At 42.1% G+C, this 14,175-nt stretch overlaps 1 protein-coding gene across 2 annotated transcripts in view; it reads left to right on the top strand.

Moving 5' to 3' along the window:
* Positions 1-14,175, top strand: part of LOC122556492 (15-hydroxyprostaglandin dehydrogenase [NAD(+)]-like) — a 72,536-nt gene that overhangs the window by 6,759 nt on the left and 51,602 nt on the right. The window contains exons 3-5 of one of the 2 annotated variants that reach the window (XM_043703187.1): positions 2,742-2,841; positions 10,990-11,113; positions 12,544-12,650. In XM_043703187.1, the coding sequence (XP_043559122.1) occupies positions 2,749-2,841; positions 10,990-11,113; positions 12,544-12,650 (324 nt within the window). In that variant the 5' untranslated portion in view covers positions 2,742-2,748. Of the gene's footprint in view, positions 1-2,731; positions 2,842-10,989; positions 11,114-12,543; positions 12,651-14,175 lie in introns of those variants that run through there. The other variant, XM_043703186.1, reaches the window with a different exon arrangement.

The raw sequence follows: 14,175 nt of genomic DNA, 5'->3' as shown, positions 1-14,175 counted from the left end.
TACTGTGTCATCAAAAAAGTGACAGGGAGTGCAGGGATTGAATCAAAACAGAGTTGGAGGGGGAAATAAAATGCTCAACTCCCTGTGGTGCCCACCTGTCCCTGAGCAGCTCAAGGGTGTTGGGAGACACCACGTGTTCTTTCAGAGACTCCCAGGCTTAAACATAGAAATTAGTTTTATTCATGTAAAGCCTGAAGAAGGGCCTGTGCCCGAAACGTCGAATCTCCTGTTCCCTGGATGCTGCCTGACCTGCTGTGCTGTTCCAGCAATAAAGTTTCAACTTTTATGGCAGAGAACAGAGTGATCTCCTGATCTGGTGAATGTCTGATGTCTTCTCCCTCCATTGTTCACAGCCACAAGCTACTCACATAGCTGAGAATAATTCCCATAATTGTTAGCAGCAAAAGAGTTCTGTTATCATTAAATGGTTACTAGTCCACAGACCAATCAGTTATGTATTGGAGGTATTATGGACTAGACTAAACCCCCTTCAAATATAACATGGAGGTAGCTAGACCCTAACATCTTTCTTCTTCAAAGGCAAGTGTAAGATGCTGTATTCCACATGAAATCAAATTGGTTGTGCTTTTGGCTATAAGCCAAATCCACTTTATCCTTATGCTGTAGTTAAAATACAAACAAGAGAAAGAAGAATTGGAATAAATTAACTGTATTGGAAAATTTAACAAATTATTGACTAACTAACAACAATTAATCCAAATATAGTACCATCCAACATACATGCCTTTGGCAAAGGCAAATTCAGCAAAATAGATTATCTCACACACAGTTCTCTCAGTTCAGTTCAGAAGTCCAGCTCTGTGAAAGAGAGAAAAAAAATAACAAACTCCACATACAGTTTCATGACTCAAGCAACTGCTGAATGTTGAACAATAACCCTGGTTCTATGGGAGCCTGATTCCACCCAATCATGCTGCTTCTATTGGTACAACTTTGAAAAAAGCCCAAGGCATCACAAGCTGTTGACTTGGAACAGGACACTTGATGCCTTTGTTTCAACCTCTGATCTCAAAAAAAAGGACAGAATTCACCTTTTCAAGCCATAGCATTGTCACAGAGGCTGAATCTCCAGTTGCAGCCACAACAGCTGCAGCTCATCTGCAAACTGCACTTCAACTGGACCAGCAACTGTGCAAAAAGAACTGACAATGAGTGTCAGGTAGTTGATTTTAAAACATGCAATGATCTTTCAGCATTTCTTGGTTTTAAAACAATTTCTTGGTCCACAATCAGAAGTATATTTTACAACAGAATATACATTTTACATACATCTATCAAGTCGCCCTCAGCCTTCCATCCTCTTGCAAAACAATCTAAGTTTGTCCAACCCTTCCTTTGAACTAATAAACTACAATCCAGGAAATGTCCTGGTCAGCTTCTTCTGCATCCACTCCAAAGTGTCCAGATCTTTACTATTGTGTGGCTACCAGAACTGACCTCCCATAATACATCATCTCACACTTGTCCAGATTAAGTTCTATCTGTCATTTCTCAGCCCAACTTTCCAACCGATCTGGATTCTGCTCTGTAGTTTGACAACCTTCCACAAATCCATTAATTTTTGTGTCTTCAGCAAAATTACTAATCACACTATCCACACTTTCAATCAAATCATTTATATAAATTACAAATAACAGCGTTCCCAGCACCAATCCCAGCAGAAAACCCATTGTTACAGACCTCAGTCAGTAAAACAACCCTCAAAAACACTTTGACAAGGTTCCTCATGGGTGACAGGCTAGCAAGGTTAGATCTTCTAAGAGAAAGTGAGGACTGCAGATGCTTGAGATCAGAGCTGAAAATGTGTTGCTGGAAAAGCGCAGCAGGTCAGGCAGCATCCAAGGAGCAGGAGAATCAACGTTTCAGGCATGAGCCCTGAAGAAGGGCTCATGCCTGAAACGTCGATTCTCCTGCTCCTTGGATGCTGCTTGACCTGCTGTGCTTTTCCAGCAACACATTTTTAGCAAGGTTAGATCTCATGGAATACAGGTAGAACTAGTGGTTTTGATGCAGAAATGGCTCAGACGTAGAAAACAGAGAGTGTTGGTGGAGGGTTGCTTTTCAACTGGAGGCCTGTGACCAGTGGTGTGCCACAGGGATCAGTGATGGGTCCACTCCTTTTCTCATTTGCATAAAGGATTTGGATGAGAACATAGGAGTGAGCACCCAGGGCATACTGGGCATCTTTTGGGAGCACATTTGGGCATAAGGCAATCACCACAGCAAGGGTGAGCTACCCTCGAAGAAATGGGCCATGGTAATTGACAATATATTCACCCTGAACAAGCCCTCTTACATCCCCACCATCCTTCTCCCAAATCCATGTTTCTTAGTTCTTCAAATTGAAGGGGATGGGACTTGTTATGACAGCTCACTGCCTGGGTACTGGGCAGAGGCTAAAGGCAGAGTGAACTCAGATATGACAGCCCTTTCTCTAATCCAACGCTGCTTGGTTTAAAGGCTGAGGAACTATTCCAATATATAATATGGATGCTGGCCATGAACTAGAAATGTGAGGGCATGAGAAAGTGGGAGGGTGATGGATTTTCAGATTGGAGCAAAACCACAAAGGAATGGGGCGGAGACTGATTAGACTTTGGACTTTATCCTCTTTCTTTGTGTAGGTAAATGCCAACAGCTCATGCAAATATTTATTTATGACAAGTTAATTGCAAACATTTAATAAATTCCAGGGGCAAATCACTGAAGTCCACCGTCAGTGCTACAATGGAGCTCCAGGGGAAAGTTGCGCTGGTGACTGGTGCTGCCCAAGGCATTGGGAAAGCAATTGCTGAAATCCTCCTGAAGAACGGCGCTAAGGTAACAATTCTGCTTGAATCGGTTTCTGTTAATTACGCCATATAAAGAAAGGTGACAATTGCCCGCGCAGTGTTTTCAGAAATGCAGCTGTTTGTGTTAACCTGATGATTGATCTGGAGCAAGTGGTGTGCAAAAGTTCGGTTGAATAATAAGATTTTAATTTGGAACTGAACTGCAGGGAAAACAATAATCCAGCAATTTACAGGAATTACCTGCAATGGCAGAAGATGTAACACCTGCCCATCTACCTACCCCCTCCTCACTATCCAACGCAAATTCCAGGTGATGCAGCACTTTCCCTGCACTTCACTCCATTTAGTCTACTGTATTCACTGCTCACAATGTGGCCTCCTCTACACTAGGGAAACAAAGTGCAGACTGGGTAACTGCTTTGGAGAACACCTACATTCTGTCAGCAAAAATTACCATTGTAAAGTCACAGACTTATACAGCATAGAAACTGACTCTTCAGTCAAATCACTCCCTGCCAACCAGACATTCCAATTTGACCTCAGCCCACTTGCCAGTATTTACACCATATTGTTCTAAACCTTCCTGTTTCATGGACCTGTCCAACTGTCTTTAAAATGATATAATTGTACCTCTTTCATCACCTTCTCTGGCAGCTCGTTCCATACAAACACCACCCTCCATATGAAAAGGTTGCCCCTTAGGTCATTGTTAAATCTTTCCCCCTCACCTTAAACATTTCTCCTCTAGTTTTGGACTACCCCATCCTCAGAAAATGATCTTGAATATTCATCCTATCCACACCCCTTATGATTTTATAAACCTCTAAAAGGTCACCCCTCAGTCTCCCAAGCTCCAGGGAAAAAAGCACGAGCCCATTCAGCCTCTCCATATCCTACTCAAACCTCCCAGTCCTGGCAACATACTAGTCAATCTTTTCTGCTCCCTTTCAAGTTTAACAGCTTCTTTCCTTGAGCAGGGAAACAAGAACTGAACACAGCATTCCAAACGTGGCCTAACTAATGTACAGCCGCAATGTGCCATCCCATGTAACAACGCTATCACTTTAATAAGGCTATCTTGTCCTGGGGTATTTTTCTGAAGAGGTTATAAAGGTTAAGGTGCAAAACTAGGTACTGGCGAGAGCCCAAGTGAACAACTTAGGAAGACTTGAGGTTTTTTTTTGAAATATTGGAACAATGGAAGCAGTTTGAATGGGAGTGGCCAGTTCTCATACAACAGGCTTTCTAGTTAATTTTAGCTGCAATAGTCAGAAGCTGTTTGTTGTCCCAGAAAAGTTGGAAGCTTCCGTGAATGATTTGCGTGCCTGGGTCTAAGCCATGTTCATCAGATGTACTCTGATCTCATGCTTCTCTCAGCTTGTTATGCTGTAAGAGGACACAGCTCTGCAAGACGGAGCCTGAAAACTTTATAAGTACAGGCCACATGCAGTTACAGTGCTGACATCATATGCATATTCTTTAAAGGCATATTCCTTTATGATACATCATCTGCAAGACATGATACAACATCTCCCATTTTCGAAAAAACCCCAACCCCAAACAGATAATTGTACAGAGGCACATGTTGTCAATTCAGTAATTATATGCACATTTAACATAACTGTTAACAAAATTAATAATTCAACTATGATATAACGTCTTGGAGCTTTGACAACTTGTCCCAAATTGGTGATCAAATGCTCCCATGGAGAGGTATCTTCTTGTCTTGGTTCCTTTTTATTGATAACTTGGTTGTTTGTTGATCGCTACTGTCACTCAGCATCATCACACAATCAGCATTGTTTTCTTCCTCTCCATATAAAATTGCTTTGTCGTATTAAGAATAAATAACTGCAATGTCAAGAGAAATAATACTAGCTCATAGATTTAATCAGATGTCACACAACACCAGGTTATAGTCCAAAATGTTTATTTGAAATCACAAACTTTCAGAGCAGTGCTCCTTCATCAGGTGAACTAACCTGGTATTGTGTGACTTCTGACTATGTCCACACCAGTTCAACACCAGCACCAACACATCATAGATTTAATGTCAGCAAACAATCATACAGAATACATGACTGAATATCTTGCACAGATTTTTCCCAATCGAACTGTTCACAGATGTTATTACACACCTCAAAAGTACGTGCAACTTGAGCCCAGGTTCCTTGGTTCAGGGCTGGAAGTACAATGAGTACCCCACGAGAGGACCCTGATTGAATATGTTGGAGATGTCCTCGACCAAACATCTTCAGCTGCTTCATGATGACCTTCCCTCTGTCATTAGGTCAGAAATGGGGATTTTCTCTGAAAATGAGCTGACTCAGGACTGATGGTGTCTCTTTGCCCATCATAAAATAGCTTTCTATTTTTCTTATTCTTAAAACTGTAACACATAGCGCAGGATCATGGTATCAGCAGAAAATCATTTCACTATATTTTACTGTCTTTCTTACTGTAAAATACACATGACATTAAAACCATTTATTCATGATTGCACAATGTTCAGCGTCATTCGTGACTCCTCAGATAGTAATGCAGTCCATGTTCAAAGGCAAATAAAGCTGGATGAGATCCAGACTTGGATTAACAAGTGGCAAGTAACATTGGTGCCACACAAATGCTAGATTCTGACCATTTATCGTGGAGGCAATGGCCGAGTGACATTATCGCTGGACTGCTAATACAGAGATCCTGATAATATTCTGGGGACTCAGATTCAAATCTCGCCACAGCAGTTGGTAGAGTTTGAATTCAACAAATATCTGGAATTAAGAATCTCATGATGACCATGAATCCAATATCAATAGTCAGTAAAACCTATCTGGGTCAATAATGTCCTTTAGGGAAGGAAACTGCCATTCTTCCCTTGTCTGTCCTGCATGTGACTCCAGACCCAGGAAAGTCATAGAGATGTACAGCATGGAAAAAGACTCTTCAGTCCAACGCATCCAGACATCCCAACCCAATTAAGTCCCACCATCCAGCACCCACCCCATATCCCTCCAAACCCTTCCTATTCATATACCCATCCAAATGCCTTCAAAATGTTGCAATTGTACCAGCCTCCACCACTTCTTCTGGCAGCTCAATCCATACACATACTACCCTCTGTGTGGAAAAGTTGCCCCTTAGGTCGCTTTTATATCTTTTCTCTCTCACTCTAAACTATGCCCTCTAGTTCTGGATGCACCCACCCCGGGGAAGAGACTTTGACTATTTATCCTATCCATGCCCCTCATGATTTTATAAGCCTCTATAAGGTCACCCCTCAGCCTCCAACACTCCAGGGAAAACAGCCCCAGCCTATTCAATCTCTCCCTATAGCTCACCAGTCTCTAGTTCCCTGGCTTGTCCTTACTACCTTTCTTAAATAGTGGCACCACGTTAGGCAACCTCCAGTCTTCCGGCACCTCACCTGTGATTATCTATGATAAAATATCTCAGTAAGAGGCCCAGCAATCACTTCCCTCGCATCCCACAGAATTCTAGGATACATCTGATCAGGTCCTTGGGATTTCTTGTGTTTCAATACATTCAGCACTTCCTCCTCTGTAATATGGACATTTTTCAACATGTCACCATCTATTTCCCTACATTCTATATATTTCAAGTCCTTTTCCACAGTAAATACTGATGCAAAATACTCATTTAGTATCTCCTCCATCTCCTGCGGCTCTACACAAAAGGCCGCCCTGCTGAACTTTGAGGGGCCCTATTGTCTCCTTAATTACCCTTTTATCCTTAATGTATTAGTAAAAACCCTTTGGATTCTCCTTAACTCTATTCGCCAAAGCAGTCTCATGTCCCCTTTTGCCCACCTGATTTCCCTCTTAAGTATACTCCTACTGCATTTATACACTTCTAAGGATTCATTTGATCTATCTTGACACATGCTTCCTTCTTTTTCTTAAGCAAACTTTCAATTTCTTCAGTCATCCAGCATTCCCTATATCTACCAGCCTTTCCTTTCACCCTAACAGGAATATACTGTCTCTCGACTCTTGTTATCTCATTTCTGAAGGATTCCCATTTTCCAGCCATCCCTTTACCTGCGAACATCTGCATCCAATCAGCTTTTGAAAGTTCTTGCCTAATACCATCAAAATTAGCCTTCTTCCAATTTAGAACTTCAACTTTTAAATCTAGTCTATCCTTTTCCATCACTTTTTAAAAACAAACAGAATTATGGTCGCTGGCCCCCAAGTGCTCCCCCACTGACACCTCAGTCACCTGCCCTGCCTTATTTCCCAGGTGTAGGTCAAGTTTTGCACCTCTTCTAGTAGGTACATCCACATACTGAATCAGAAAGTTTTCTTGTACACACTTAACAAATTCCTCTCTATCCAAACCCTTAACACTATGACAGTCCCAATCTATGTTTGGAAGGTTAAAATCCTTTTCCATAACCACCCTATTATTGTTACAGATAACTGAGATCTCCTTACAAATTTGTTTCTCAATTTGTCTCTGACTATTAGGGGGTTTATAATACAATCCCAGTAAGGTAATCATCCCTTTCTTATATTTCAGTTCAACCCAAATAACTTCCTTGGATGTATTTCTGGGAATGTCCTCCCTCAGCACAGCTGTAATGCTATCCCTTATTAAAAATGCCACTCCCACTCCTCTCTTGCCTCCCTTTCTGTCTTTCTTGTAGCATTTGTATCCTGGAACATTAAGCTGCCAGTCCTGTCCATCTCTGAGCCACGTTTCTGTAATTGCTATGATATTCCAGTCCCATGTTCCTAACCATGCCCTGAGTTCATTTACCTTCCCCGTTCGGCCCCTTGCATTGAAATAAATTCAATTTAATTTCGGCCCCTTGCATTGAAATAAATTCAATTTAATTTATCAGTCCTACCTTGTTCTCTGCTTTGTCCCTGCCTACTCTTACTGCTGGACTTGCTTCTTTTCTCAATTGTACCAGTCTCAGATTGATCTCTTTCCTCACTATCTCCCTGGGTCCCACCCATCCACCTTACTAGTTTAAATCTCCCTGCCAGTATATTAGTCCCTTTCCAATTCAGGTGCAATCCATCTTTCTTGTACAAGTCACTGCTACCCCAGAAGAGATTCAAGTGATCAAAAAATGTGAATCCTTCTCCCATACACCAGTTCCTCAGCCATGCATTCATCTGCTCCATTCTCCTATTCCTACCCTCAATAGCTCACAGCACCGAGAGTAATCCAGATATTACCACTCTCGAGGACCTCCTTTTTAAATACCTGCCTAACTCTCTATATTCTCCCTTCAGAATATCATCCTTTTCCCTTCTTATGTCATTGGTTCCAATGTGTACAATGATCTCCTGCTGGTCCCTCTCTCCCTTGAGAACATTCTGCACCCTCTCTGAGACATCCTTGATCCTGGCACCAGGGGGACAACACACCATTCTGATTTTTCACTGCTGGCCACAGAAATGTCTGTCTGTGCCTCGGACCAGAGAGTCCCCTAACACAAATGACCTCTTGGAAGCCGATGTACCCCTCATTGCATTAGAACCAATCTTGATACCAGAAACGTGGCTGTTCATGCTACATTCCCCTAAGAATCCATCACCTCCTACATTTTCCAAAACAGCAAACTTGTTTGAAATGGGGATAACCATAGGAGACTCCTGCACTAACTGCCTACCTCTCTTACCTTTCCTAGAGTTAACCCATCTTTGTGACTGCACCTGCAACTTTTCTCCCTTCCGATAACTGCCATCCATCACATCCCCTTGCTCTTGTAAATTCCTCATTGCCTCTAACTGTCTCTCCAACCGATCCATTTGATCTGATAGGATTCACAACCAATGGCATTTATTGCAGATATAATCCTCAGTAACACGTAAGGTCTCCCTAAACTCCCACATTCGACAAGAAGAGCATATCACTCTACTAAAGGTCATTTTTGCTTCTTTCAATGAACAGACCCAGAAAATAGCACAGTCTTGCTCCTCTACAAAACACTGATCCAGGCTAACTTACTACTTATGGTTTATGTTTTTAAGTTTAATCAAGAGACATAACTCAATAAAACATATAATCAAGAAAGAACCCACTCTATTCATTACTGTAGACTTACTGTAAGGCCACGTGCAAAAATATTTACTTATCTGTCTCTGTGCTGTGACCTCTCCCAAACAGGTTCCTCCAAGATGAGTTGTGAATTTCACTGTTTGTTAATTTTTCCAGACGCACTCCGATGTCTAACAATACATGAATTCAAACAGCAAAGGCAGTAACTACGCAGGTTAAATGCTTTATCAGTCAGCAGGGTGTGTTTCTTTCTCTCTCTGGGCAATTAGGGATGGGCAATAAATGCTGGTTTGGCCATTGATAACCTCTTTTCATGAATGAATAAAGACGACCACAAACAAAAAACAATCTAACTGCCGTCACTTGACTTTCTGTGGTATCTTGGAAATATATCGTCCTTCCTTCACTATCTTTGAATCAAAACCCTGCAGTTCCTTCCCTAATGACATTGTGGGTTAAACCACAGAAGGTGCATGGTAGCGGTTCAATAAAGCTGCTCACCACCGACTTTTCAAGGGCAAATAGGACCAGGCTCTGATTTCCTGCTGCATAGTTTGGTTGTGTCACATTACATGTTTAGATAATTACCCTTAAAATTCAAGGAGAACAACACAGCTGAACCCTAATTATTCACATTGACCACCCAACCACCGTGGGCGGCACGGTGGCACAGTGGTTAGCACTGCTGCCTCACAGCGCTAGAGACCCGGGTTCAATTCCCGCCTCAGGCGACTGACTGTGTGGAGTTTGCATGTTCTCCCCGTGTCTGCGTGGGTTTCCTTCGGGTGCTCTGGTTTCCTCCCACAGTCACAAAGATGTGCAGGGTCAGGTGAATTGGCCATACTAAATTGCCCGTAGTGTTAGGTAAGGGGTAAATGTAGGGGGTATGGGTGGGTTTCGCTTCGGCTGGTCAGTGTGGACCTGTTGGGCCGAAGGGCCTGTTTCCACACTGTAATGTAATCTAAAATAAAACAAAAAAAACCAAGCTTCCTCTTGATGTCCACCTACCGGCCTGTCACCTCCACTCTCAATATGACCTGATTAGCCCCCATTAGTCAACTAACCCTCTGGCACATTAGCTGACAAGCCCTCTATCCTACCAGACTTGCTCCAATGACCTGTCCCAACCCCAATTTCCAACTCATTCCCTCCCATTCAGTATCATCATTCCTGACCCAAGTCCTCCCCCATGCTCCCAAACCTGACTCAGCACTATCACCTGACTTGGCTTCTTACGCCCACCCCAACAACTCCTGACCTATCTACGTTGCTGCCATCCTACCTCTTAACCTGTATATTTCACCCACCTTTCCCCATGACCACTTGTGCATTACCCACTTGCATTTCCTATGACCCAACACAGAAGAGGCCCTTAGACCCATGGGGTCTCCCTGTTAAAAACTACACTAAATCAACGCTCATGCCACTTTCCAGCACTTAACCTATAGCCTTGAATGTTTTATTACTTCAGAGCTCATTTACATGTTTGTTAAAGGTTGTGAAGTTTCTTATTTCAACTACCCTCTCAATCAATTCAGCCTGGATCCCCACCATCCTCAGCATAAAAAAAACCTTCTGCAAATCCCCTCTAAACCTTCTGTGATTCATTTTAAAAGAATGTCCCCTTATTATTGACAATTCAATTGTCAAGAACAAGTGCTTGACATCCATCTGGTCCATGCACCACATAACCTATGACACCTCCAACAGGTCCTCTCTCAGCTTTAAAACACCACCAGCTCTCTTGGTGTCATTTGAACCCACATCCCTTGAGCAATAAGTTGGCCCCCTGGGTTCATAACACAATTAGGTTACACCTACACACCTTCATCATCCACCATCGCTTTTGAGAGGCTTTGGATCAACTGAACTCTTTACTCATTTTAATCCAGCAGCTCATGCTCCAGAAAGGGGAATCTCCGCACAATGTCCTCCGAGGAACGCAGCAACAAATCAGTGCTGACGAATCGTCCATCTGAAGTGCATTCAGAAAATATCAGAATACGTTGAGTGTGTAGTTTTCAATTGCCTGGTCAGAGTTGGAAAGAGGATTTGAAATGGGCCATTGACTGACCCAAGCTCTCCTCAGATACATTGACCAACCCACATGTTTGCTTTAGGACTCAACCATGTTTTCTTCCTTTAGGTGAGTCTGTTGGATATCAGTGTATCCAGAGGGGAAGCCACCAAAGCTGCTTTTGGACAAATCTATGGAGCTGAGAATATTTTGTTCCTTCCATGTGATGTAACATCTGAGAATCAGCTGAAAGGTACCAATTCAAACACTAATTTTAACGACATGCCACTGACTTGTTTCATCTGACTGACTGGTTTCTAAACAGACACTTTGCTGCAACCAATGGGAGTGAGTGTGAATGGGAGTTACATTGTTGGCGTTAATAAGTTTATACACTGCAATATAATGCATATGATCAGTACCGCATTGAGGATCACCTTCCATGTGCTAAAAAAGAGAGCACAAGGATGCATTTACACTTAAAAACTGTGCCCTCAGAGCAGCGTGTAAATATCCAGCCAGAAATGGGATGCTTCATTGGGAGCACAGATTGCAGAATTCAGTACTCAGTTTGTGCTCAGGCACCAATTGATACTGTTCAGCTTTTCCATCTTCCTCAGTTTCAGAGTCTCAGTATTCCTGGTCGAGGATCTCAGTCCAAGTTTTCCTTGTTTAGATCCCTGTGGTCTCAGTACATGCTTCTTTTGTAGGTCTTGGCTCACATGGCCCTGGTTTAGTGTCCCAGGTGTGAGTACATGTTCTACTTTAGTGTCTCAGTTCTCCTGACAATGGTTCTCAGAGTCAGTCCAGTTCTGGTCAAAGAATTAAGGCCTGTTGCCTCTTGCTAGGAAACAAAATGGTTTGATGTTACACACCATTACCATCTTCTGGGTGTATGGATTGAAGAGGCGAGGTGATTTTTGCAAATCTACAGCTTGCTTTCCTTTCAGGATTTGGAGATGCCGGTGTTGGACTGGGGTGTACAAAGTTAACAACCACGCAACACCAGATTATAGTTCAACAGGTTTAATTGGAAGCACTAGCTTTCGGAGTACTGCTCCTTCATCAGGTGGTTGTAGAGTACATGATTGTTTGCATGTAAAGGTCATCCTTGATAATAAAATATTTGACAACTGAGATGGAAAGTCTTATTATAAGGAGAGATTGGATAGGATGGGATAATTTCCCTGCAGCAGTGAAGGTTAGGGGGTGATCTGAATTAGGTATACAAACCTATGGAGGCAAAAATAGGGGAGACAGTGAAATTCTCTTCCCCATCACAGATGCATCTAAGATCAAAGGCCTAAAGTTTAAAGTGAGGAGTAAATGTTTTCCAGAAGACCTGAGGAATGAAATTTCCTCTCAGAGAATGGTGGAAATATGGAATGCACTGACTGAGAGGATGATGGAGTCAGGTGTATTTGAAATATTTAAGAAGCAGCTGAACGAGCACTTAAAATGCCAGAGCAAAGCAAGTTATGGACCAAGTGCAGGTCAATGGGATTAGCATCATTTGGCATTTGTTGGTCAGCGTACGTATGACTGAAGGGCCTGTTTCTCTGCTGCATCTCTCTATGACTCAGTAACTGAATGCGTCATTTTGAGGAATGTATTTAGTCTTGGCATGCTTAGTCGTAGACATTGCAAACTTTGATAATCAACTTAATTCACTGTCTTTTCCAGATTGTTTCAGCAAAACTGTTGAAAAATTTCAGAGATTGGACATTGTATGCAACAATGCAGGGATCTTTGATGAGCAAAACTGGGAGAACTGCCTCAGTATAAACCTGGTATGTGTCAATTGTACTTTGTTTATTTTAATTGGGTTTCGTATGAGCTCATTTTTTAACACTTAATGAAACTGGGATGTGGTTGAGTTTGGAGATGAATGCTTTGAAGGCTTCTTTCTGTAAATCAATGTAAAAGTCAGCAAAGAATGATTCTACTAATATTCTTGACCCAATAGATTGCAACAGTATGTACTTCTCTGGTAGGTTGCTGAGGCTGAGGATAATTAGGTTATATCCTCGGTCTCTCACTACCAGAGGCATCTCTATCTGACATTTATGACTTTTAGAATCTGGCGGAGTCAGACAATGAAGGTGGCACTGCACTTGCTCTTGCCAATGATGGTGACACTCTTGTGAAATCCCATATTTCTAAGCACCACTAACCAATGATAGACATGGAAGTCCCTACCCAGAATGTTCAGAAGCTTTCTGTTCCTCAGATCAAGTAACCTTTATCATGGATGTGTTGTGATCTGAGATTGTCAGAAGAATCGGATGGGGGAGAGAGTTATGTAATACAGAAGGATGGGAGCTGGTAACCAGCAATAATGTCCTTGATTTTATTGACTTCACACTATGACAATTTTTTAACTTACTCATGAGTTGTGGGTGCAGGTGCCTGTGGACATTTGAGAAGGTGGTGGAGGACTTCCACTCACTCTGTGCAATTGATGATCTATAGGTCCATCCACAAAGCTATTAGAGCAGGAATTCCAGGATTTAGATCCAGCAACACTGAAGGAACAGTGATATATTTCCAAGTCAGGACAGTCAGTGGCTTGGAGCGGACCTTGCAGGTAGTGGCATTTCCATTGATTTGGAAGATTTTAACTGTTCTTATAGAACAGCAGAAGACATTTGTTCAGCTGCTGGCATATGTCTGCTTGTTGTTTTTATGTTCTTGTGACATTCCCCACAACATGAACAAATTCCGAAGTGTAGGCTTGGGTTCTGTGAAGTCATCTGTTCTGCCAGTGAATCAGGAAGTGCCCATAAAGGTGGGAGAGGACTGTGGGTCTGTTAACGGATAGTTATGGTTCAGTTACTACAAATTCCTGGTACATTCCTGAACAATCTATTTTTGATAATTATGATCTCCTTCATGTGCTGCAGCATCAAAACTGTACATCAAAGAAAGTTAGTGGTCAATTCAGTCCCTTTCAGTCCATTACAGAAAAAAATTCAATATCCATATACAGCATGGCTTGAACAACATCCAGGCTTAGGCTGATATGTGACAAGTAACATTCACAACATGCAAGTGCAAGGCAGTGATCATCTCAAACATGAAAGAATCTTACCCTCACATTCTGATCGTCAATGGCATTGCCATCACTGAATTCTGGCACTATCAATATCCTGGGTTATCGTTTCTCAAGGACAGTTAGGAATGGGCAATAAGTAATGGTCTGTTCAGCAATGCCCACATCCCACAGACAAATTAAAAAATGGAATGTTTCTATGTTTCTAAAGAGACAAGTCAGCATGTTGAACCTGTTTCACTACTCAGTTAGATCATAGATAA

The sequence above is a fragment of the Chiloscyllium plagiosum genome, chromosome 14 (genome assembly GCF_004010195.1).
Source record: "Chiloscyllium plagiosum isolate BGI_BamShark_2017 chromosome 14, ASM401019v2, whole genome shotgun sequence".
NCBI lineage: Eukaryota > Metazoa > Chordata > Chondrichthyes > Orectolobiformes > Hemiscylliidae > Chiloscyllium > Chiloscyllium plagiosum.
Note: the sequence above shows the minus strand (reverse complement) of the source record. Positions and strands in the feature narration are given on the sequence as shown.